The sequence below is a fragment of the Vespa crabro genome, chromosome 3, assembly GCF_910589235.1.
Source record: "Vespa crabro chromosome 3, iyVesCrab1.2, whole genome shotgun sequence".
Classification (NCBI taxonomy): Eukaryota; Metazoa; Arthropoda; class Insecta; order Hymenoptera; family Vespidae; genus Vespa; species Vespa crabro.
The window spans coordinates 7842568-7870161 of NC_060957.1; the positions used below are offsets into that span (position 1 = coordinate 7842568).

General features: G+C 38.3%; 1 protein-coding gene across 6 annotated transcripts in view; it reads left to right on the forward strand.

Annotated features, from left to right (window-relative positions):
* LOC124422829 (nucleolysin TIAR) overlaps positions 1 to 27594 on the forward strand; it is a 390007-nt gene that overhangs the window by 147060 nt on the left and 215353 nt on the right. For 5 of the 6 annotated variants that reach the window (XM_046959754.1, XM_046959759.1, XM_046959760.1 and 2 more), the window contains one exon: positions 20344 to 20401. In XM_046959754.1, the coding sequence (XP_046815710.1) occupies positions 20344 to 20401 (58 nt within the window). Of the gene's footprint in view, positions 1 to 20145; positions 20162 to 20343; positions 20402 to 27594 lie in introns of those variants that run through there. The other variant, XM_046959762.1, reaches the window with a different exon arrangement.

Here is a 27594-nt window from a genome sequence, read left to right on the forward strand (position 1 = left end):
TACTTTCATTTTATGTTCTTCTTTGGAACTTTATTTCGAAAGTACTTACGATTTACTTTACGATAAGTAAAAAGAGACATGAACAAAGCGATTGGATCGATTTAGTATCGACAAATTTTTACACTCATTACTGAGTGAATCACTGATAATTCATACAATCACGATGATGATTAAATGTCAACCATTTCTGATTGTAGATGCCCCAAAGGTGCTCTTACGAAAAAACACGAGCATAATCCCAAAGGAGACGTGATAGTTATTATAATTTCATTTCGGTAATTGTACCACGTTCGTATTAATTTTGAAATTAATTAAATTAACGCAACCACGCTTTATACACATATTTATTTCCACTTTATACCTTTGTCCCGTTACACGTATGCGCCACATGCGTGCAACTTACGTGTATTTACTAGAACACAAGGAGAAATGCTCGGTACGTTAGCTAGTAGATACATAAACGTAAGATTACGACATTTTAATTGGGTTAAGTATCCTACGACCGAGAATGAACAACCAAGAAAATAAGAGTATTATAGTATATAAATAGAACAAAGTGAAACACCTTAAGGGGAATCTGCTCTAAAACTACTTTGTAAATTCTAAGAAATTCGTCAAAACAAAGAACTCTGATACTACTATTATACTTTTCTTGGAAAGAGCTCCATAAAAATATTCCTTCCGTATAATTTATTTATAAGTTCAGTGGGATGTTACGTCGATCGAAAAGAAAAAGATTTATCGACGATTTTCTTGTAGGACAACTAGAAGAGTGAGAGAGAGAGAAAGAAAGAGGGAGAGAGAGAGAGAGAGAGAGAGAGAGAGAGAGAGAGAAAGAGAGAGAGGATTTATAGACTCGTGTGGTATTACAGTCGCGATCAAAGATAATGAGCGAAGTAGGTACGGATCAGCTGTTTCGTTATACCGGACGTTGCGTACAGTAGATGTGGTCGATACCGGCCATATATTTGACTAACATAAGCTAGTTCGCCAACGCCGTGAGCATTATTCATTCTGTCGTACTTGCTAACCCTCGTGACTTAATCAACGACACACTACATACACATGTCCTTTCTATATATATTTCTTCAAAGCTCAGAATATCGATATTGTCGACAACTTGATTTTATCTTCGCATAAGTTTTTCGTGAACATTCAAAATGCAAGGTTTAATTTCAACTCGTTGAAAAATTTTCCATATGATTTAGCACGGCAGTTTCAGTTTTATTGGCGAAGAATACGATCTTAGAAATGGCAAAGGATACTATAGCTTCCAAGACGTCTTATAACGAGAATATGAAATGCATCCTTCATAGAGTGAATATTTATCTACGTCCTCAAACGAGAAACGACATCTATTTTCCATTTACGAGCATACATTAGACGACATAACGTTGTGCGTACATGCACGGGGTTAGTTTAAAAACATAGTCTCTGGTGCGGTATCGCGTACCAGCGACGATTAAAACATTACCGATAAAGCAGCCTTTAAACGAGAAAATTATACTTTTTGCTGGCTGAACACACGAGATTCCGCGTGTGTTACTATTCTCTCTCTCCCTCTTTCTCTCTTTCTCTCTTTCTCTCTTTCTCTCTTTCTCTCTTTCTCTCTCTCTCTCTTTCTCTCTTTCTTTCTCTCTCTTCCTCTCTCTCCCTCTTCCTCTCTCTCTCCCTTCTCTTTTTTCTCTTTTGCGGTCGATGAATGAAATAATAATGGGTCACCATTTTACAGAACTTATTCTTTTCTACCCTATTAACGAGTCGAAAAAGTTACAAGTCCGGTAAAGTCTTTTCTAAAATATTATTTTTTCTTAGTGTAAGTTTTAACTGGGAAAACGTAGGAATGGATAGGAGACAGGGCTGGTTAGAATATCAAGATACATATTTAGCATTAGTTTTCTTAGTAGCCAAAAATTACCTATCTTTACGTTTTAATTGCATTTTAGGAATATTCCTAAACCGATTGTTCATGCAATGACTTTTAATTTTTTTTATTTTCGCATAAATATTACTCGAAGACGTAAATAATATTTTCTTTTTTTTCTACTCGTAAGATAAAATTAGATCATTCTGGTATTTAGATACTTTTGAATAGAAATTTCTAAAAGAATTTTCTGCGGATGTCCATCTTCACATCGATAGTTATCATTCGCATCGTAATCCTTCGAAAAAGCTTTTTTTCGCAAAAGAAAGTAGACGTTTTTTCTCTCGGCCTCCCTAATGGCATAGACGCAGGTAGAAACACGAGGAGATCGTAATTCGAGGTCGGTTCAACGAGTCAGAGAGGAACATTCGTAGGAGGAGACATTAAGACGTACATGCCACTCGGACTTCGCGCGCAACGCCGCGTTGAATTTCCGTCATGAAAAGTAGTCGCATCCCCGGCCGTGGCCCTCGGGCTCTTTGCAGGAAATGATATTGCGTTCATTCTCGTAAAACTCGAGAATACTCGAGAAGTGAATTTGGCAAAATGGCGTCTCGCGAAGTTACGCAAGATGTCGAGTATCAACGTTGAAATAGCTCGAATGTTAGGCGAGTTTCTGGCTCGATCGTACGCCCTCTTCCACTTACACTACTAGCCTCTTACCCCTTATGCTCTACGAACCCGGTCTTCTACTTAAGGATGTATGAAATCGTACACCTTCCATGGATATCGTTAACGTGACTCGATTCAACTAAAATCACTCTTGAAAGCGGAGTGCCAACTCGCGCTAGAAGTTTAACTTGCAACATTACTCCGACTCCTTATGAGTTTTCGAATCGTCTTTCACATTATATGCCCTCCATTATACGACTTGTGTACCGCTAAAAGACTCCACTAACTTTATCGAAGATTATTTTCTCTTGCGCTAACACAGTGGATACCTTCCAAATCATTTTAAGTAGGTATTTCAAGCGTGTCGTTGAAATAAAATCAGATTGTTAAATCATATTAATCGAATATTTTTCATTCTTTACTGATGTAATCCAAACTACGGTATCTTATTAACGAGTTAGATAGTCGACATTATCTGTGAAATTACTTGGAAAGAAATTTCACTGGGAAAGTTTATCCATTTTTTTGAATAAAATATCGTTGACTCAAAAATGGTTTCTGAACACGAATTACCGGTGTATTAAAATTAAAGATTTCAAAACTGAGGGATCAAGAACAAAAGAGTATATCTTTTTTTTAATGAATAAGGAAAGCACTTGTACGTAAGCATGTGTGTAGTTAAAAGAAAATAATAAGACCGAAGACACTGAAAATACTGCCGAGATTAGATGGGTTTTTCGCTCCTTCGGTAATCCCCTTTCGAGTTTTTTACATTATTGACACGCTTGATTATCTTCAACATACTTTGCGTTGTCGGTGGCTGAAATCTTCCCTTAGGGAATAGAAAAGGAGCATGCGAGAGTGAGCGAGAAAGCTAGAGAGAGAAAGACAAGAACAAGGAGAGCGAAGAAAAGGGCTCCCCAAGGATTACAAGGTTGCTAATATATTTATTAAAAACCACGAACGAACGAATTCTACATCGTGTGAGCGGAATCGTGTAGCTCAGCAACCCTTCTCTTTTTACGCACTTTTCAAGAGTATCTTCAAAGACAAAAATTTACCCCTACTCCTTCCGTATTACAGCACAGTGTAACACCATACAATTTTCGATATGGAGAACGAGAACTTCTATTGCATCAGCAGAAACCAGGCCAGATTTCCAACAAAACATATAAATAGAGGGACCTGTGAAAGAAAAAAGCAAGCTCTGCCAGCAACAAAGTAGCCCTTTCTATAACCAGTGCCCTATTCTAACTTTTTCTTTTTCTTTTTTTCTTCAACATTTCCCTCATACGATCGACTCGCAACGAATGAGAATTTCAGGATTGGTCGAAAAATATTCGAATAGAGAAGCAGTGAGTTAAGATATTTAGGAATCAGATGGGTTAGGGTCCGCTCTCATGAAATGTTCAGGAAAAAAAATTTCGCGTAATGCCGTTGTGACCCAAATTATGCGAGAACCTCGGAGTAGCCTTGATTATAGAAAAACTTGTATACGTATAGAGAGTGTTGAGCAAGCGAAAGAAAAGAGAGAGAGAGAAAGAGAGCTTTCGCGAAAGCTTTGACTGGCTCCGCCCCCCGCCAATGGCAAAGCACAGAGCTTCGCTTGTCTTCTACCACGCCGGCCAATATCAAACTGGCCCGGCCGCGCAGCCTCCAAGGTGGACCAATCGGTAAGCGCTGGAAAAACGCGCTTTCGTGCCGACACGCTGTGCCAGCTGAAAGCTTGCGTGAGCACGCTGTTCGCGAGAAACGCGAATAAGCTTTCTCGAGACTCCGTTTTTAGCAGACATGAGAGTCCGTGGACTTGCACGTGTTCCTTGCTACTTCGATTTTTTTTCCTTGTTCTCATTTCAAATGATATTCTCGCTCTTTGCAATGTCATGTCTTTCGCAAGCTCCATACTATGAATATTTTCCGTTTTATCGATGTTAGCAATGCTGAATATGATTTGCATAAAGTCTAAAAATAGTTTCTTCCAAGTCGATGTTTGTAGCGTCGAATATATAAGGTGCACGCGCGTATATTTCGTCATTATATCGCTGAGCTCCGGTTATCATAAATAAAGATATTATTTGCATAGTTTGTAATAGCTCAATTATTCATACGTGACAGAGATGCGCGTTCCAATTATTTCAGTGAACAGAGCGTATGGACGAAATTGTCGGGTATTCGTGTATGTGCATTAATAATTGACGTTTCGTTAGATTCGTCGAGCGAAAGCTGTAACAGGATCTGCGTTACGAGTAAATAGACGCGTCGTCCATAGACAAACAAAACACGTTCCATCGTTGATGATAAACAGCATATACAGGTGTATCATTGATAAAATCTTTTTCATCGGATTGCAATTGGCTTAACGCACAAAGGCCTTCGAGAAAATGAAATAACTCGTGAACCGTCCTTCCATCTTCGTTCGCGCAGATTTATCATGGTTACGATTCGAGCCATCCAATTTCATGGGAGTTATCTAGCTTTGTTGTTTCGAGAAATATTCTCATTAAGAGACGGAATTCGTATCTATGGGCATTACATCTAACTCGAACGTACAACAATCATTTGCTGTATCGACGCGTGTAATTTATTTCTCTCTTCTCTTTTTATCTCCCGACGTTATTTCCTTTCTTTATTTTTCGCCGTGATTAACGTCAGAAAAACGTAGCTGGAGGCTCGACTTTTTTCAAAGAATTTACAGAAGCCTCGTTCACCCGGTAACGTCCTCATTATGCTCGTCGACTTAATGAGAGGAAGAGCAAAGCCAACGTTTCTCCTAGGGAACCATACCAAAAACGGTACGCAGCTAGATATACGAACGTGCTTCTAAACATATTTTGAAGTTCGATGAAAGTTCGATAGAAGTTCGATGCGCTCCGATGCAAAAGTCGATAGACATGAGAGCTCGTCGGATGAAACGAGTCGTCTCTATTAAGAATGAAAAGGAATAGGTCAGAAAGGAATCGCCACAGTAGAAATGATCCGTGTATGATCGGACGTTGAGTCAGTCTGATTCTTTTTCTTTCTTTCTTTCTTTTTTCTTCTGTTTCTTCCTTTTTCTCATTTCTGGTGAACCAAAACTGGGTATAACTCGTTTTCTAGATCGTCTTCCTTTATACTTTCCCGTGGTTTTATTATGTCCAACATATAGACACGTTGGATTTCAAAAGGGTGGACTTCCCTTTCCGTACGTTTGATTCATTATTGAAAAGAGGACAGAGGAAGAGAGAAGAGAGGGGAAGAGAGATAGAGAGAGATGGAGAGTAGCAGGAGTATGGAAAGAAAGAGGCCGTCTGTGTAAAAGGAGAAGTACCGTGTATGCAAAAGCGATCATAAGCTTTTCGAAATGTTAGAGGAATAAGCTGTATAAATTAATGACCTACACTAGTTCACAGGATTCTCCGTGTCAACGGCTCTTAATCCAAGCTTCTTCCGTACTACTACCGTCCATGGGACGTAATAACGATTGAATTATCGTAACTGCAGCTTAGTCGAGCTGAATCGTGCATAAGAAATTGAATTGCTCTTATAACTCGGTGTGAACGAATTCACGTTACGTCAAGAGCGACGTCGTTTAATTCTCCCGATAGGTACGTGCTATAAATTAAATAAATGTCAGTAAATAGGTTCGATTTGTACTCCGAGTATCTACCAAGTTCCCTTGTTCTTTTTTTTTTTTTTTTTTATTAATATCTCTCTTTTCGCGTCACGTGTTGTTAGAATTATCAAGTATATCAAAAAGAAAGATATTCACGTTGTCCTATCGCGCGATTATAAATAGAAATAGAGCAAAAAAAGTAATGGACGTGTATTCCATACGGAACTTTTCATCGTCAACTTTTCTCATCTCATAGTCGTCGTTGCAAGAAGAGACAATGGTGAGGACATTATAAAACTAATGATACAATTCCATGATGAGATGATATTAAGACGTAGGGTATAACCCGACTGAATACGGACAAACTTTATAGAAGAGGAGTAAAGAGGAAAGGAAAGGAGAATCGTCTTCTTCTTGCTTTCTCGTTAGATTTCTTATTAAAATAGGACAAGAAATTAGAGCTTACGTTGCTACGTGCGAATAAGACGAATAGAAAGAGGGAAGAAGAAGTAAAAGTCGAGAAAGAAAGAGAGAGAGAGAGAGAGAGAGAGAGAGAGACAGAAGAAGAGAAAAGATGGCAATGGTATAATCGAGGTGACACGGAAGCTACGCCATGTTTTTATCATTTAATTTTCCAGACAAAGAAGTACCAGTGGCAGCAGCCACCTTCTTTGTCGGAGGTTAAGTCCAAAGGAAGCTGCACTCCTTCGTTGGGGACGTTATCTTCTTCATTTGCCTCCTCTAGTTAGAAGACGTCCCGCGGGATCCTAGATAGTCCTCTCTCTTGTTTCGAGAACAAAGACTCTTTTCTTGTTAGAGGTACAAAGGAGTTTTTTCGTCATTCCGAAGAAGACAACCATTTCTGATTTTCAAATGTCGGTATATTTCGAATGTTCGACGTTGATAAAAATTTTTAAAAATTTGTCTGAGCTTTCGTCGATAGTCTCTAGAGTACGTTTATTGAATGCTCCGAATGCTCAGAATTTTATCGGTGCCCGTCATGGGGAATAAAAAGCACAGGAAAGATAAATCTCAAGAGGATGTTATCGAACGTTATTTAGAGGATATTTGATCTTGATTGATCGCTAGAGAGGAATTGTGTTGGAACAAATGTTAGGGTGAGGAACGATCCGTTGATTTAGACTTGTTTCTGATAGGTAGGCATTCATTGGAACAGAAAATAAATTACTAAAAATACGATTTGCAAAAGTTTCGTTCATCTGTTATTACATATGTGTTTCGTAATTCTTTCTTTTTCTCTTTTCCTCTCTCTCTCTCTCTCTCTTTCTCTCTCTCTCTCTCTCTCTCTTTTCTCTCTCTCTCTCTTTTCTTCACAAAAATCGTCAATTATCACTTTTGACCCAAACATAGCTCTGCTAAAACGATTAATATATCCAATATCGTATCCAAACGAAGCAAATTACATTGGTAACGTGATATCGTCCGACGTAGAAAAATGTAAACCATGGTGAAACAAATGCGAAATGAAAAAATACGATATTCAATAGAATTTTTATAACAACATCTCCCCGTTTATTCGATATATCCTGGTTTTTCATTCGCTTCTAATGCCGCTTTTTGGTATATGTCTGCGTGCCATTTACTCGAAAGTAGAAAGTGGTAGAGCTCATCACGTACAAGTTACACTCAGTTATTCTTTCGTAGGAGAAATTTCCATAGTAAGACGAAAGTAGAAGGAGAAAAGTAAGAAGCGGAAGGGAGCGAAGAAACACGGAAAGGGACCGTCCTGTATTGAAGCTAGGGAGAGAGAGAGAGAGAGAGAGAGAGAGAGGGAGGGAGAGGAAGAAGGAAAAGCGAGGGAAGCATCTGGGTAGACTCGTATGAAAGTTTAAACCGATGTTTTACGATGGCTTTTTGTTTTGCGTGTTTTATTGAGCAGAGACCGGATATTCACGTCAATCTCGCACTCTCGCAATCCGCGAAGGAACCTTCGAGACTGAGCCGTTTGCTACGCTCTTTCTTCTTTCCTTCTTTCCTTCCCTCTTTCCCTTCTTTTTTTTCATTTCTTTTTTCCTCTCTTCTTCCTCCTCTTTCCTCTATCGTCGTCTCACCACCGCACCCAGCGCGTATCACCTCATTCTCTCCGTACCTCCGATATTTGCATCTCTATCTTTTTTCATAAAACTTTCAGCGTATACCACGCGAAACAGGGACAACAAAGAATCGAGAATCCTACGTTGTCACTAGTCACTAGTTTTCTTTTTTCTTTTTTCTTTTTTTTTCTTTTTTAGAAATAACGCAAAAAAGCTAGTAATCCTTAATCCTTTGTGGAAAAACAATTCAACAATTCGAACAATTTAAACGGATAAAAATCTTTACCGATCGATAAACACGATAGTATCAACGAATGTAAAGTTTTCTTGTGGTGTTTCCTTCTTTAATTCAAAGCAGGTCAAATATATCACAGAAGGGTCCTGGAAGGATTATCGGATAATTGGAATCGTTTACGAGTTTGCGCGTAAATAGGCCAAAGATTCCCTCGTCGCTCGGGAGATCTCAACGCTCATAGGTGCAACGAGAAGAACAAGGATAGTCGTTCGTGTGCGCATCCCTATACCTATACAAGTATGGTGCACTGCTTTATACAAGTAGAGAGGAAGAGCGAGAGAGAGAGGGAGATAGATAGAGAGAGAGAGAGAGAGAGAGAGAGACAAAGAGAGAGAGAGAGAGAGGGAGAGACAAAGACCATGGATAGAAAGAGGCAAACGTGCGGCGGGTACTTACTGCTAGGATGTCAAAGCAGCCCTCTAGGGACACGCCAGACCTCTTGCCTACCGGACTCTTTTACAAGAGCCCTCCGTCGTTCTCCAACCTTCAACGTAGCGCATAGTATATTTAATTCTCTACCTCCGGATCCTCTACCCCACTTTGCGATTCTCGTTGGCTCCTTGTTTCTTATTTCAACCATCTCGAATTGTAATACTAAAACTTCATGAGGATTTCTTTGTTTTCTTTTCTTCCTTTTTCTTTTTTTTTTTATTTTTAACTCATCCTTCATTGTTTCCACATCAGGAAAATAATATCGTGTATTTTCCATTTGGAAATTATTTCAAATATTACTGCCTGTACAAGTAGAATCTATTGCAATAATATATATATATATATATTATTTTAATCAACACAGGTCAGGTCATTAAAATCGATAGAATTCGATATAATATTATTTGCATTGATAATTTAAATGCTCGAATGGGTTTAAAATTTATGAGATCGTATACGATAGATGTCTGAAATGAAAAAAAAAGAAAAAAAGGAGAGAGAGAGAGAGAGAGAGAAAGAGAGAAAGAGAGAAATTTTGGTGAAGGAGGCATGGTTGAACCGCCACCACTGCCTTGCCACTTTCAAACTGAAAGAATGTAATTACCAAGAGGATCAAAGTCTACGAGGCGCACGTCCATGACCTGTCGCTGTCTTCTTGGTGCGGAATTTAAATATCGACGGGAAGAATTCGTTCGTTTGACTCTTCGGTTGCTTCACTGCATTCGCCACCTTCTTTCGTCGACTGCTGCCGTGTACCAGTTCCGACGGCGATGCCAGTCAAAGCATCCTAGGACTGTCGTTTCAAGCTCTTTCTACTTTTTCTTTTCGTCCTTGCTTCCTTTCTTTCTTTCGTACTTCTTCGTTTGTAGAAAGAACGAAGCTTCACCGAACGAAAGAAACAAAGGAAGTTATCTACTGTCGGCATCTTTCCTTCTCATCCTGCTATCCTTTTTTTTCGGCACGTGGAAAATCGTTAAAATACACGAGAATCTTCTAAAGCCTTACCTTCAGTTACTCTTAAAGCTTCCAAGAGAAAGAGAAAGAGAGAGAGAGAGAGAGAGAGAGAGAAATGGAGGGAAGAAGGGAAACGAAGTTCGTGAACCGACGTCGAGCACGTTTCCTGAATCTCATTCGCATGCTAATATCGCGATATCGAACGAATTTATACTATTATTACGTACTCCCCGTTCGTAGAGGAAACTATCTTATTTAATCACATTCTACAGAAATTACTTTCAACTTGTTAGTTTCACCCTACGCTTTATGAACTTCTTCGTCAAAAGCATTCTTATTTCGTTGGATGTGTTTTTCTTTTTTTTTTTTTGTTATATTATAAATTAATACAACAAAAAAATATATTATAAATTAATAATGTTAATGTTCAAAGCATTTTATTTGTAGGTATGTTATAAAATGAAACATAACATTAATATAACTAAAATTTATATGTGAATTTGATTGGAAGTAATACGAGAACGATATTCCAAGATAGATGGTTGACAATAAGTAGGATGTCAGATTTGTAGGGTTATTAAAACGTTAAAACTAATCGATAGTCTCGATAAAGCAAGATCGTAGTGATCGTAAGAAAGATTCAGATGGCGGTAAGGATTAAAAATTATTATAACATTATCGAGGCGTTAATATCGATACTTTTCACTATACTATTGTACTTCGTATCATTTTTATCGAACGTATAATCGTTCCCTCGTCTCCATTTTCCTTTTCTTTTTTTCACACTTCCTTCCTTCCTTATTTATTTCGAATTCTACGTTTCACGACATCGCAGTGATAAATTGTTTCTGTTTGCTTTCGTCCCCTTATCATCTCATGTAGAATAAAATATACATATCGATGAAGAGAAGATAAAAGATCGCCTAACTCGTTTCTCGATTTTCTGAGAAGAAGGACAAAGAAGCTTTATTATTCCTCGGCGGAAGTACCTTGGCACATCGCCTTTCTCTCCTTCAGCCGTATTTCTCGATTCTCTTTTCAATTATTTCCGATTCGCGAGGCAAATTCAATAACGACCGGCGCGCAGTCTCACCAAATTCAGATCCAAGTAGGACTTAAAGTCCGAATTCCGAACTCGGCGGGGAAATGAAAGATTTAGTGGGTAGTAGACATTCGATCGGTGTTTAAATATGTACATCGGGTATTCCATTTGTGCGGGGACGAACCTTACGTCCGAGGAATTTGCAAACATTTACTCACGTGAAACTTCTTGTTGGAATGTGGGGAAACAAACAGTATCGAATAAATTCGCTATTTCTACGCTTCGTTCGCATATATGCTACGTATTTTTAGATTTTACCAGAAGTCGCATTTTGCAGTTATGCATTTGCTTCGATGTATATGTACGTTTATGAGATAAGAAGAAAAATAGTGATGTATACTTCGACCAAGACAAATGGAAAGACAAGAAATAGGAAAAGCGCGTAGAGACATCGATGAAATATTTGACGAATGTCCGCGGGAAAAGGAATTAGGTGATGCAGTTGGCGCGCATAACGCTCGTTCATTAGAGCCAAGCACGAAGGAAAGGAAAACTCGCGGGAAACATTTGCGAGAGGGCAAAAGAGGAGTAGGTCGAGCCACGCATTTAGAATGTTTCACGAAGAGCCACTTGAAGGGGGTGAAGCACATTCCATGGTGGGGGATGGTTCACAGTAAAGAAGCTCCTAGGGTAAGCTCGTAGGGAAAGCTCGTGGTGAAAGCTCGAAGGTAGCTTCCTCGCTTAACCTTAGCTGCTCTGTGCGTCTTTCTCTCTCTCTTTCTCTCTCTCTTATGTGCACCCGCGTACGTGCTTTTTGTCAGGAATGCTTGGAGCAAGGCTCGTCGACGAGCTAGCGTCTCAACTATGAGTAAACTGCGTTTTACGTGGCCCACCGTGGGGTGAACGCGTGAAATTCACTCGAAAAAAGATCTTATCTTTAAGCACGAGCCACTCGTCTTTTCGTCCTCGTGCATTCGTCTTTTTTCTTCCCTTTCTCTCTCATACACTTACCTTCCCTTCCACTGTTTCTCTTCCTTTTTCTTCCTTGCCATCCTTAAAATCCGCTCTTACGACTCCGGTACTCTTTGCTTCGGAGAAACTTCTCGTCTCGAACGTCCTAACCATTTACAGAATTTTAACTTCTCGACAAGATCGTTACGTTACTTGTCTTTCAATTGAATAGAATATTAAATAACCATAATCTCTCTCTTTTTCTCTTTCTCTCGCATTGTCATCTTTGCTTTCCTATCTTAAGAATTACTCTCGTAAAACGATCTACATTTGATCCTGAACTAAGATCGGTTGTTAAGATCGAACAAGAAGGTCGATTCAAATAAATTTTAATGCGAACCATACTCTACTATCGTGTACTCTTCGCGTTCTTGGAATTCGGTAAGACCGAAAATCGTTTGAGGACACGCGCCCTTGGCACATGCAAGTGGAAACGATTTACGAGGATTGACTCTTCATTATTTAGAGAAAAAGCTACGCCGGGAATTTAGGGTGAATATTTGTCGGTGACCTTTCGCATGCCGTATTTAAAGGACACTTGTAGTGGCGCCCTTCCAAAAATGAGAAAGAAAATTAAGGAGAAGGGCTAAGATATACGGACAAACAAACGTTTGTGTCGTCCCATGCGTCTCATATATATCTTCTTTTCTACGAAAGGTTTAGGTATTTGGTAACTTTTCCTGACGAATGATTAATAATTGATCAAGTAACAAGTATCCCTATTTTACGACGATTCTCTAACACTCTTACGCCGAACGAGTAGTAACTGTTCTTATATCTACCCATCAAATGAAAGGGCCAAATAGCTCAAGAGAAAAAAGGGTCTTCGATCGTAAAGGATGCTTTCGTACTGCAAGAGACTTGACGACATATTTGTCGAATGACATGTTGGATGTGAATAAATCATAAAACCCTATGTCGAAACATTGCTTATACGTGGAATAAATGAATGTACCAGTCAATTTTAACTCTCACAATTTTTAAGGCTCATCTTTTTTATATGAAAAAAAGAAATGTTGTTTCTGGAAATGTATTTTTTTTTATAAGATCAGTTAAGTATATAGATCAACAATCTTAGTTTTATAGATTTTCCGAATAAATATATACTTGTAGAGATATATTTATTTTAAACAACGATGTTGGGAAAAAAAGAAATCTATGAATGGCATATTCAAGAATGAGTTTTCGGTAAATGTGAAATGTATAAAAGAAAAAAGAGATGGATGTAAAACGCTAGTGACCATATTTGCTCTATTCTTTCTTGTCCCTCTCTTCCTCTCTGTCTCTCTCTCTCTCTCTCTCTCTCTCTTTCTCTCTTTCTTTCCCTCTCTTACTGTCTAAACTCGTCCCATCTAAATTGAATATCCGCAGATCTTTTCCACTCGCATGACGATTGGTGAGTGCTTTCATCGTCGGTCCGGATATCCCCTCCGAATTCAGCCTTATAAGCCGTATATGTGTACGTAAGAAAGAGAGAGAGAGGACGAGAGAGAGAGAGAGAGAAAGAGAGAGAGAGAGGACGAGAGAGAGAGAAAGAGAGAGAGAGAAAGGGAGAGAAGAGGAAACAAACGAGAAGCACTATAATCTTGGGCAATGCGAGCTAAGCCGAATACGACTAGAAGCAACTACCCCACGAAAAGAGGGTGAGATAGAGGGCTAGTGGTAGTAAGGAGTATGAGCTTTCTCGTATATGTTAGTGTGGTGATACATAATAAGATACGAACGGAGAGCATGCGGTATAATCATATATCATAGGTTAGTGCGGTACGGCTCGGAGTATTTCTCCTTATACTATGTAAGAGAAGCTACTTGCATCATTCTCGACGCAAACACACACGCAAATATACACCAGCGTCCTACAGCTTGCTGTTTCTCCTTCCACTAACCATTTATCGAAGAAGAAGCGAGAGACACAGAGAGAAACAGTCACAAAGTGTGAGAAAGAGAGAGAGAGAGAGAGAGAGATAAGGTGGAGAGAGAGGAGTAAACCGAAACTCTGCTTTTCGCATAAAATCGAAGAAAAATCTATTTCGTTAAACCGAAGAATCTCTTGAACTTTGTTTGACAAGAAAATAAAAAGGAATATTATTGCTTTAAGTTTCTTCAATGTGGTTATTTAAAAGAAACGACCGATAATTGTTTATATTCTTTTTTTCTTTGCCCTTCAACGTCCAAAGTACCTTATAGCTGTTTAATTTGTTTACGAATTCGATAGGCATTGTACGTACGTAGAAAAAAAGCTATGTAACATTCAGGATAAAGTATTAACGTTCTACGTAAGTCGTTTTTACTTTAAAATCTCAATTCTTCGTGTAGCATCAAGCAAGATAGACGCGTGTGAACGTTTCTCCTATTTTTCATTACATATTTAACGAAATGATTTACATACTTGTATCTCGATTGGTCTTACGTATAGAATGGACAATTACACGATGGACACTGACCCAGTTTTCAATGAGTGAATACTAAAATTGTTACTGTTACTATACTTTTTTTTTTTTAGTATCAATCGATTACTTCGTGAGATCCGTCAAGTCGTTCATTGATGCATCGTGAAGGTTTAATACAGCGTACAAGGAAACCTCGTTAGTAACGTTGATTAATGGTCTTTACATTTCGAAATGTAACACCAAATTCGTCGTGCATACGACTTCAGAGCGAAAGGCATTAGCACGCAATTTGTGTTTCATTATACCGAGCCGTCAGTGTATAGACCCTTTCTCTCTCTCTCTTTTCCTCTCTCTCTCTCTCTCTCTCTCTCTTTCTCTCTCTCTTTCTCTCTCTCTCTCTCTCTCGTATTCGTCTTTCCCTCGGTCGATGGTGCGGGAACTTCATCTGTATTAGCATAGCAAATGTAATTAGGAATACTCAAAGTGGTAAAACCAGACTTCTGTCTACAGTTTTGCACGAGAACGGGTTGGTCAGTACTGTCGCGAGCGTAGAAAAAAGAAGGGACACGGAGTTTACATTTCAGATGGACCGCACTCATGTGTTGCAATACATATTTCGTGCATGTTAAAATGCGATTGTTTTGTTAAAACAGATAATAATTATACAATTGTTTCTCAATTAGATACGAAAGATTAGTAATCATTCACATATACGTACAGTAATATTAAGTATATTTATATAAATATATAACAATATTAAATATAATTATATAAGTATATAATAATATTAAATTTAATTGTATAAGTACAATATAATTAATAAATAATATTAAGAAGAATTACAAATTACTTTTAAATCGAGTAATGCGTAATAATAATAATAATAATAACGATAATAATAATAATAATAATAATAATAATAATAATAATAATAATAATAATAATAATAATAATATTGGTATAAATTACTAGTGATTTTGGGAACTCCTGTCGATATTTCACAAACACATCCCAAAGCCGGACAAACACGTAAAAGCGGTCCTTTCGTAATTTCCCGAAATGGGCTAGGCCTCCGGTGAGCTCACGCGAGCAAAGAAAGTAAACGTTCCCGTAAATTACCGAGTATGGCATTTCCGTGAGTTATTATAGTGTCGGGGTGAGAAAGGCGGGAAGTAGTGGTACGGACTAATGGCGCCATGTGGTTAGAAAGTAAGAAGATATAAGAGAACGCAGGATATGGCACACACGAAGTGACCGAAGCAGGCAACGACTTCTACACGATCGTAACGTTAGTCAACGACGAGGGTGGAGAACTGACACCACCCCTTTAGTCTCCTCTTGGTGGTGGTCCGAAACGGCCTTGCGCCATTAAACGTACTTATATAAGATACTGGTCGGTGGCCGGCCAAAGTGAGGAGAAAGAAAGGTTAAAGAGAGAGAGAGTGAGAGAGTGAGAGAGAGAGAGAGAGAGAGAGAGAGAGAAAGGGAGAAATAGAGAGAGAAAGAGAGCGAGAGAGAGAGAGAACATCAATCAAGATAATAGGACAATAAATATCTTCTCAGGCAAGGCGACTTCCCGACTAAGGTCAAAAGTGCAGCAGCTTGCAATTTCTGGCCGATTTCTCTCCTCCCAATTCGTGTTCGCCAGCTTTGCGATAACTCACCCTTCGCCGACTGCAATATGTAATCGGCCAACTATCGTTTTGGATTGGAGTCTCGATAGTGTCGTCTGCATCGAACGAGTAAGAAACCATTTCATTGGAAGACAAGAAAGCACTGTAGGCTTTTCTAAATAATTGACATTACAATTATATCGTTCGTAAGATTCCGCTTTTAAATAGAGACAACATAATATAGAGAGTAAGTTCGATTTTTTTCATTCACGATAGTATTCGATAGTTAACAAGAGGGAAGGAGGACGTTGCAGTTTCTTGAGGGATTCAATAGGTATATAGAAAATATTAAACGAGCTCGAGATATCTTGGGAAACGATGTTCCGCTCGTAAAACTCGGCTTGTATATAAAGCGGAAAATATAATTTCGTTGTGGCTATCAAAAAGAGACTTCTCGTTCGTCATAACGAAAGTGTTCGAAACGACGGCTAACGTTCGGTGTAGAGGCTCGTTGTGTAGAAATGGAAGGAGGAAGAAGAGAAGGAGGAATATAGAGGTTCGGCGTAAAGGTTCGGTATAGAGGTTCCTTGTGTAGAAATGAAAGAAGGAGGATAGAGGGAGATAGGTATCTATATCTATAGAGCGAAGCAACAGCATAGTCGGCCATTAAGGATGGAGCGTTGGGATAAAATCGCGTCGGCGATCAGAAGATATCTCTCGGAACTCGGAATATCGTTTGGAATAGTCGTAAATAAATCGTGTGGTCGCATTATAACGTGTTCGTATAGTACGGATAGAGAAGCGTTATTTAAAATGAAAGTTTGAAAATACACATAGAATAATACCGCGAGAAGGCGCTTCCGGAAACTTAACTCTTTAATATATAAATATAGCGGGGCTTGGATTCGAGGGCATAAGGCGCGTGTGCATTAACCGTTGAAAACTACGACATATAAAGTTGCTTTGCTCCCCTCGTCTCCGCCATATAAACTATAAAACAACGGGCTCTGGGCAACGGCGGACGACCTCGGCGTGCAAACCTGGGCTAACTATTAAAAGTTGCAAATTGCTGCAGACACACTGCGGGCCCGTCGTTAGCTCCGCGCGTTTGCCCCACGCGTGCTCTCCGTGAGCGTTACCACCTTTTGCCCACTACACTACTTCCCCTCACCCACCCACCTCCTTCTGTCCTAACTTACTTACTTACTGGACTTACTTGCTTCCCTTACTTACGTAGTCACCCGCTTACTTACTTATTCCTCGCTTCGTATTCCTTATCCTTTCTCCGCCTTGCTTTTCTTCAGACTTTACTTAACGTTACTATCCCGTGAAAGAAACTACCCCCTCCCTTCTTTTTCTTTATTCTATATATCCACCTCTGGTCGAATGATTTTTCACAAAAATATGATAGAAAAAATCTATCTCTTTTCATCTCGATTTGCTAAATGTGTCTAGCTCTACTTTTTGACTTTCCCAAAGGAGATTAAATGGAAACGCATTGGTGGAAACACCTTGTACAAGACAAATCGTTTACCGTTAAAATTCGTACTAGCCGTTTTGTTGGCGGCATCGTATGGGAACGTAATCCTTCTCGGTAGAATTAAATGACCCCGAAAAATCATTTTCCATTGTTAGGATTATATTCCCTTTGTTCATTCGATCGATTATTTTTTTTACTTTTTCATTTTTTTTTGTTTTCTTTTTCTTTCGTTTTTTTTTTAAACTCCAATGTTACAACATGTGGATGTTATTCATGAGCGACATTACACGTATATAGAGACGAGGCGAGTTCGATCAACCGTAATACGAGAAAAAAAATTTTCCGATTTTTAGCGCATTCGTTTAATTGTGGCATTCCATCGATATATTTCAATGACCATTCTATAGCATTTTATGATCCGCGGTGCATCAATAATCGAACAAAGCCTCGGCATAAACGCTTTATCGAGCTCCACTTCTCGTTGGCAGACTATTTTGCCACCACTCTCGCGCGTTTCGCCATAATTCGGTTCAATTATCATCGAACGTATCGATTTTGGGAGGGAGTGAGAGTGGTAGTGGGAAACGAGAGCCAACCATCGTGAGTGGTTAGCATTCGTGCCCCCACGAATACTATGCGATTGCATTCGCGAAATTCGTGAAAAGTGCGTTTGGCTTTACGCCCCGAGACGTAATTTAAGTAGCTCTCGTTCGAAATCGGATCGGCCCGAACTCGAAGCCGATTATAAATGTCGATTATAACTGGCAACGAATGAGAGATCGTCGGTGAGATTTAAATTATTCGATGAGATTATCACTCGACGTTCGAAATCACTGATTAAAGATGCGTACTATGAATTATAAAACAAGTTACGAAATGCTACATACAACGAGTTTACGAGAATTACATCGATTAATTGCAAATCCTCGGATCAGTGTTCTTGATTCATTCAAGATTGACATACTCTAAGTTACCCCATTATCCATCTCCATTTGGTAATCTCTTCGAGTGTCCGAGCGACGTTCAACAAGCAAACGCGTCGAACACATCGTTTGCAGGACGCTGCAATTACGCTAGTATATCCTCTAATTGTGTACAACTTGTTTACGAACCAATACATCTTAAAGCCAACATTATTGTTTAGATACATATCGTTTAATCTTCATCCGTCTATGCGTATTTGAGGATAACACGTATAATAATAATAATAATTTTGTTATTTAGCTACATTACGTTTTCTTCGTTATTATCGAATTTATCTTCTTGAAATTGACTACTATCGACAGAAATTTCATGTATTCCATGGACCTTCGTTGGACATTGGAGTCCTTATGAAATTGGCTAAATTTAGAAACCATCTACGGATCGATTTTAATTTTAATTCCAAATTTAGTCTCGACCGCTGTTCACATTCTATTACTTTTAACTTTAGAATTCGAATGGATGAGGATCGGAGAGTATTTTGCGTATCTCGTGGTCTCTCGATGGACATCGGAGTTCTTGCGAAACGGTGTTAATTAGAAACCGAAATTTAGAAACAGACCGAAACGGATAGGTATCGTATTCAGTATATGGCCAAACGTTGCAGAGGAAATAGCAACGTCGACGAGGACCATGGCAACGTCCAAGGGAAATGAAAAGTAACGATTCAATATCAGCACCACCACAGTGTGTCGTGTACCGAATTAAGCTCATACTGATACGAACAGAATGTCGTCTATGCTGTTCGCGCCATTTTTTCATTATTTACTTTTTCTCTTTTCTTTTTTTTTTGCAATCTTTCCCTCTCTGTTTGCCCCTTTAATCCTATTCCACCGTTTTCTTCCTTTCTACTTACTACGCGCAATTAGTGTAACTGTCAGCAATTTTTAATTTCGCATTTCGTCATTCCAAAACAATATCACGTTTTTGTTTGTAACCATCGTTTCTCCACGTAAACTCTTACTATTGTTAATGCATGTGTTATCTGTATTATTCAAATGAGCACTAATAGCCCGGAAGATATTCTACGTTCGTAGCAATTACATATCCATTATGTGACATTATACAATGCTCTCGATATCGTCGTTATCATTCGACCAATTACCATCATTTATGTATGATTATTTTCCTTGTTTTATTATATCGAATGCAATGCAAATCGAAAATCAAAGAGAAAAATTTAGACAAGGCACAAAATGTTCGACGAGCGATCCGAACGATTCCGTAACCAAATGTAAATTCGAAAAATGAAGGTTATTCGTATAATAGAAAGTTGAACTATAGAATTAATCGTTCATTTTTCACGCTCTTTCACGGCAATAAAAGCAAAAAGTTTTTTCGTTCCCTTAACTCCTCGCATTTTAATACTACCATTTCTCCCTCTCTCTTTATTTCTGTCTCTCTTTCTTCTCCCTTCTTCTCCCTCTCTTTAAGAGTGCTTACAATTTCAGCAAAAATGACTTTTACTATCTATCGAAATATCTTGGACAGCAAAAGGAGAAATCGTATATATAGAACGTCGCATAAAGAATCCGTTTTACGGCGTCTGTTAAGAACCGACGATAGCCGACACGTCCCATTTCCGGTGGCCGACGCCGACTGCTATCCTCTACAGGGATAGTGCGGAGAAAGAAGCACTTCCGCATTGGCGCGTATCCACACTCGAATTTAAAAGTATGAACCTCCTTGACAGTAGCAGTATCACCACTGGACAGAAACACTTTCACGTTCAAGAAAAGTCTGAATAAATATGAATAAAAAAAATCTTGATACTATAGTCGGTGAGTTGAAAGAATCGATATATCTCGAAAATTGCGAAGAAAATATATCTACAAAAAGAAATTCCATTTATTTCATTTCGTTCTCTCTTCTCGTTTCCCGTTTTGCGAATTAAACCTTCCTTTTATTTTTAATCCGAAAGCACGTACGACTAAAGAACTTTTTCTTCTTTCGAATGTTACAGGAAATGAAAGTTAACTGGGCGACATCGCCGGGCAACCAACCGAAGCAGGACACCAGCAGTGAGTACATTCAATTTTAAGATTCTTCTTTTCGATACTTTTTCTTCTTTTATTCCGTACTCGTTTAATCTTTTTCGTTTAAATGTATAGTATAAAAGAACTATGTTACAGTATTTTGTTTCTTTATATATGTATATATATATATATATATATATATATATATATATATATATATATATATATATTTATCAATTTTTATGAAGAAGGTTTCTCCGAAATCTTCAAGAAAAGTTCATGATGATCACTGTATTAATTCGTCTTATTAGCGTAATCTCAGTCTTTCGTCATTTTGGTATTCATTAAAGATTTATTTGTCGTATTTGTTTCGAGCGCACATTTAACACGATTATATTAAATGCATTAGCTCTGCGTGCAGGTAATCGCAATGGTTTAAAAACAGTATACTTTTTTCATTTCTCGTCAAATTTTTGTCATGCGTCGTAATTTACTTTCATTACGGTCGACCGTTGACATATACATTGATTACTGCACTCGTACATAGCTAAAAACGTTACAACTTTTACCAATAGAACTGCAGTCAATCTTGGAATGCAATTTGCATTTTAACTGACGGTTATTTAACGCGTCGTTCTTTTGATGAATGGATAATCCATTAATGTTAATTAAAGAGAAAACTAACGTCAGTATTACGAAAAAAACTTAATCAAAAATAATTAAGATCCTTCTTCAAAAAAGTTAAAAAAATTATTGTTCATCGACAAGTACACTTAACGAATCAATTGATTATTTTTCTTTCAAAATTTAGGAGGAGATTCACGAGAAGAGCTTAAAAGTGCAAAAAAATCTTTGGCAAGTTTATCCGAAAAATTTTGCTTTAGAATATGAATATTCGCGAGTTCGTAAAGTTCAAGCGCTCCGGGATACCGCTTTATCGTTTCAAATATTGCCAGAGTATACGCTTCTATGTATTTTACAAACTACGACATAAAACTTGGAATAATAGCCTCGTGCGTTTCTATAATAATGTCTACGTACAAAGGTAGCAACGGATGCACCACTGGTTAAGTATTAAGCGTACGTTACTTTGTAAGGTTTTCTTTTTGTTCTACCACGAAACATAACCTTTTTTTTTTTGAGAGAGATTTCGAAGACTATAGTTTTTAGAAAAAGAAAAAAAAAGAAAAGGAAAAAGAACATTTGATTTGATTTATCTCAGTATAGATTATTTTTACTTAAAATAATAGATTTTCACTCTTCCATGGGAAAAATTTGAAAAAGGATTTGTATTCACACATATATACTACTTATGTACCAACAAGTGTCAAAAGCTACACTACCATAAATGGCACGTGCAAGCAAGGAATCCTGTTTATGCCGTCACATCCCCATAAATTCAATGTAACATCCCACTCCAAATCGTTAGACAAAGACAGTGAATATGAGACAGTAAGTAGGTATTCTTTTCGTGAGTCGAAAAGACGCAAGGATAGCATAAATGTAAAGTATCGGATCCGATCCTTTCTCTCTTTTCTTTCTCCTCTCGATACGCGTAAAAAAAACGCATGTAGTCCTCGAGATCCCCATAATGTACGTACATATCTATCTAGAGGTACATGTAACGAGTGTACGAGCGTACATGAATGTACATGTATGTATGTTGGGGGTCGAACGCGTGTGCGTACTTGAAATTCAGTGAGAGCCGGTGGCAATATTTAACTCAGTCTGAAATTCCTCTTTTTATGGACTTGTAAAACCGTGACAGGCACATGGGACCCGATCCCGACGTTTCTCTTACGCCCATCCCTTCTCTCTCTCTCTCTCTCTCTCTCTCTCTCTCTCTCTCTTATGCACACATATACACTCTTTTCTAGCAAGTTGGCTTTCCATCCAACATGCTTCTATCTTTATCTCTCTATCTCTATCCCTCTCTTCACCCTTTCCATCGTACTCTCCAGTTCCGCTTCTTCGACCGCTTCGACCTCCGTGTTCCTCCTCTTCCGACAAATGCAAAACTAAAACCGTATCTCCCCCTATTCTCTCGGTAAATATGGCCAGGAACTACGCTCCACACGAGCAGCACCATCGTCATCCACTCTTCCTCTAGAGAAGGCGGGTACTTCTTTTTCCATCGTTCGACCAGCCACCCTTCTATCCTTGCGATGAACAGGAGAGAAAGAAAAAGCGAGAGATAGTGATAGAGAGAAAGAAAAAGAGAAAGAGAGAGAGAGAGAGAGAGAGATAGAGAGAAAGGTGTATCGGTGTGCAGTGGCCGCAACTGGAACGAGGGTATGTTTTACTTTTCCGCGAGAGACTGCTAGTAAACTCCGACATTGGTGCACCTGCGCGCATCCCGCAACTGCAAAGCTGCGTCCCGCAATCGTCTACGTGGAAAATGCGTGCATACATCTATGTACGAATGCATGCATGTATGTATGTTCGAGTATGTATACGTTTGGAATTTACTCGACTGAAAGTGAAACTATAGTAGCAGCTTTCGAACAAGTGTACAGTTTATTCTACCGTGTTACATATTTTATACGTAATTATTATACGTAATATAGACCATGTATTTAGGAGAATAATTTTGTGTCTATGGAATAGCATAGGATAAAAGTTTGAAATGTTATCAGTAACCAGTAATCAGAGTATTTAACGTGTTAAAGATAATTTCGATATCATTTCGTTAACGTTAATACGCAATAAGGAGTATTTATATGTGTCTGTATATACATTTTAGACCAATTGTCTTCGTTCTCTATTTCGTAGCTAATCGACTAAAGAGAATCTTTGAAGAATTCTAGCGATATTGTGAAGGGGGAAATCCCTTTCTCCTTAACAACTCCTTGCAGGACAACATAGTATGAAATTGTCCTAGTTCCGGGCGATTCGCTAGTCGTGGAGTTGTAAGTTATTTTATGAAATAGGAAAAGAGAGAGAGAGAGGGAAAGAAAGAAAGAGAGAAAGTGGGAGAGAGAGCATCACGATGTATAGGCCAGGAAATTTAACGCCAGGATACGTTGACCAAGGGCGACAGTGTGCCGCTTGCCATTGTCTCCATTTCCAGCTTTTACTCTCTCTCTCTCTCTCTCTCTCTCTCTCTCTCTCTCTCGCTCTTTCTGTTTCTCTTTTTTCCTCCCTTTCGTCGCATTTTGTTAGTCCCTCTCGTTATTTTTCTTCTCTCCCTTCCTGTTTTTCTTTTATTTCTTTTTAGTAAAGTTACTACCTGGGTCGACAACGAGCATGCCACGGATTGTGGTTTGTTAACGGCTGCCTCGAGGAAAGTGGAGATTATAAATTTGCGTTTTAAACTGACGCATATGTTGCGAGTTCTCATATCCGAATATTCATCTTTAACGACGTCCGATAGAAAATTAAATTAGTTATTTTCATTTAAGAAAATGTTTCTTTAGCGAGATCTAATAGTTTCGATCGTGTTTACTAAATACTTCTTTAATTTTTAAAATTCTTCCATTCAATTAATTAGACATGTTTGATAACAAGCCTCTAATTACTCATTTAATTGAATGTTATGGAACTATAGAGGATTTGTAACTATTCCATCGTGGGTGTAATTTTCTCAGAGCGAACCGATTATACGAGAAGCTATCGATTGATGTGTACGTCATGTTACTGTATCATGCATCGAAGTAGTACACAATTTGCTGTAATTCGTATCCCTAGGTATCAGATGTTTCGCGGTATTTGAGGGAGAGAGAGAGAGAGAGAGAGAGAGAGAGAGAGAAAGAGAGAGAGAGAGAGAAAGAGACAAAGACAGAGGTAGAGATAGAGACAGAGACAGATAGACAAAGACAATAACATTTACTTGCTATACTCTACAAGTATACATGGTATCTCGTGTAACTAGAATTTACACTACGCTGATTATTGCTTTACAATAACAATTGTTAGAAAGCTTTACAATATATCCAAACTTCCGAAATAATGTTTGCGCATTCAATCTTCGTATTAACGAGCACGGAAGATACGTATGTTTTAGAAAACATACTCGTTATCCCATACTCCCTTAGTTCTCTGTTGAAAACATGCAACATTCGCAAACTAATTTTACGGTATATCGATTAAAGGTTATCGAAATGAAAATTAATAATTAATAATTAAGCCATTAATTATACGCCTATGCATTTAACGCAATAGAAAACATATTCACCAATTGCAAGAGATATTCGGTATTTCCTGTGATAATTCCAACTCTCTTTTAAACTTCTATTGAGTATAAACTTGGTTTCTGACAGTAAAGAAGGAACAAAAAGAAGAAAAAACAAAAAAGCTGCGTACCGTCATAATTATTATAGATGGTACATATTACTCTTTTATAATTACAAACCGATACTATTGAATCAAAAAAATTCTTTTGTACAATTTTTCATTTCAAATAACAACGTATAATTGTAGACGAAAATATTTCATTGGTTGTTGTTTTAAATAGATGGCTTTATCTCCCAACGAATTACCTCTTTCACGATTGAATGCATTTATACGATCATCGATAGAAATAAAACGATGTCGAAAATTTGTGTACGATAGAAAGAGAAAGAGAGAGAAAGGGAGGGAGGGAGGGAGAGAGAGAGAGAGAGAGATTGAAACGACGTGAGTGGAAACGAGAACGAGAGAAAAGAAAGATCATTTTGTAGAGAGAGAAAGAGAGAGAGGGAGAGAAACAGAGGGTGAAAAAGAGAGAGAGAGAGAGAGAGAGAGAGAGAAAGAGAGACAGACAGAGAGTCGGATTGGGTATTCGTTGGCTGACTGCGTAATCGTGCATCGTTTTTCCTGCATTATGAATCGCGTCGGGAGATAATCGCGCGAGTATTTACGGGGCTTTTCGGCACAAAGGGGTTACAGCGGGAGTCCCACTCGCGCATTCCGTTTATCCCTGGCAAAGCGTTTACCGTTAGACCATAAGCCACACGCCTTTGCTGTTTATATGCATTACTACGGCCGTTATCGTTATTAACGAAATACAACTTGTCGTACGTAACCCTGTTTCTCTCCTCCTCTTCCTCTCTCTATCTCTCTCTCTCTCTCTCTCTCTGTCTCTCTCTGTCTGTCTGTTTCACTCCTTCTTTTTCTCTCTTTCCCTCTTTTTTCCTCCATCTTTCTTTTCTTTTCTCTTTTAAATCCTTCGGACAATTGATATTTACAAATTTCATCATCCAGTTGATGATAATATATGAAAGAGATCGTAAGAAAGGACAATTATGGTAAAATATCTTTCATCGTATCTTTTGAATCATGACTTATTTATATACGTATATGTGTACCATTATATTTTTATAAAATGAAATTAAAAAAAGTTTAGTTTGATGTTTTAAAGATTTTATATAAAAATACGTGATTACAATTTATATTTACGATACTATTAGAAAGATAATCGTAAAAATCGCTGTCAGCTTGAGAAAAAGGAAAAAGTTGTATCGATGTATTTCGTGACAATAGTAAAGCAGTAGTAACATTTCAAAGGAAACCGAAGTGCAAAAGGAAAGGGAACTTTTACACGGTCGAATAAATATTTTTCGAAAAAGCAAGTCCGCCCTTTTTCAAGCTGGACGCAGGTTTTTTATCTATCTATTTTATCAAACGTTCGACTGAGCGAACAGTAAAAAAGAAAAAGAAAAAAAAAATAAGAATAATAAAACAAAGGGAGAAAGAGAGAGAGAGAGAGAGAGAGAGAGAAAAAAAACGATAGAATCGAAATCCTTGTTAAAACATAAGAACCGTGTGGTCGGTATGTAATGTGTAATTTCTCTAATGTTTTTTTTTTTATTATAACGAATGGAACGATGGAATAATTACGAAATAAAACTTAAACAAATTGTACGAAGATAATATCGTGAACGTTTTATTATATAAATGAAAGGTTTTATTATATAAATGAAAATTATAATAGAATTAACAAACTGGACAAGTGATGAAGGAACAAATGAAAAACAAAAAGAAATGGGTAGAGAAGAGAAGAGAAGAAGAACACAGGTGTCCGAAGTGGTGTTAGGCAGAGATTCGCAAGTGAACGTCGCGTTTAACCGAGAACATGGAGCAGGATCGACGGACCGAGAGAGAATGGGATTTGGCGTAGGAGACAAGTGCATCGCGTATTCTCTTTGTGTCCTCGACATTGTACCAAAACCCGCTGGCAGTCCCTCCTCGTGCCTATGCACGGCAAACCTCATTTTAGAGACCAGAGACCTCTCTCTCTCTCTCTCCCTCTTCCTCTCCCTTTCTTTCCCTGTCTCTCTCTCTCTCTTTCTCTCTCTCTCTCTCTCTCTCTCTCTCTCTCTCTCTATTTTGCATTCTCGTTCGCTTTCTCGCTCGTTGTTGCAAGAGCATCGCGTTTCGTTCAGTTACCGTCGAAGGCCTCCTGCCGATGGCATTTGTGGCTAGGCCATCGCCATCGGTAAACCACCATCGCAGCGTTACAACGTTCGAGAGATCGGGTGTCGGCATCATATAGAACGGCTGACAGCTAGAAGAACAGGACACCAGGAGTTACATATATGTATGTACATCTCGGATTATGGGACTTGTCGCTCGTCCACTCTCTACATCGTTGAGACGATTAACTCGTTCACCGTTGGGACCTTCCATCGTCTCTTTCGTAGTTCTACGCTTGGAAAAGCTGTGGACATGAAAGCTGGTGTCAAAGAGAAGGAGAGAGAGAGAGAGAGAGAGAGAGAGAGAGAGAGAGAGAGGAAGGGGAAATGAGAAAGAGAGGGAGAGAGAAAGGGAGAGGGAAAGAGAGAGGAATTTGCTGATGTGTTAAAACAAAAGTTAAATATTAGAAAGTAGAATTAATCGAAAATAAAAAACGAAATAAGATATTAACCCATAGGTACTTTTGAAACTTATTCGCGTATGGAGTCAACGATTATAGGAAATAAAACTGCGAAGAGTAAAGCGAGTGTAAGATGGAATGTAGATTCCTTTTGTTTGCCTCGAAGAAAGTTGGAGTTCCTTCATTAAGAAGGAACTCGGAGAACGGACCCGATAGATCTCTCTCTCTCTCTCTCTCTCTCTCTCTCTATATATATATATATATATATATATATATATATATATATATATATATATATATATATTTCTCTTTACAATATGCTTCTCTCATTGAAGTTATCTCGATTGGTAAGGACCTGGATAAATTACAAAAGATCCAAAGTATTTCCTTCCTGCGTCACAGTTTCTTTTTCGTAGCCTCGTGTGTAGCGTATCAAAGAATCTTT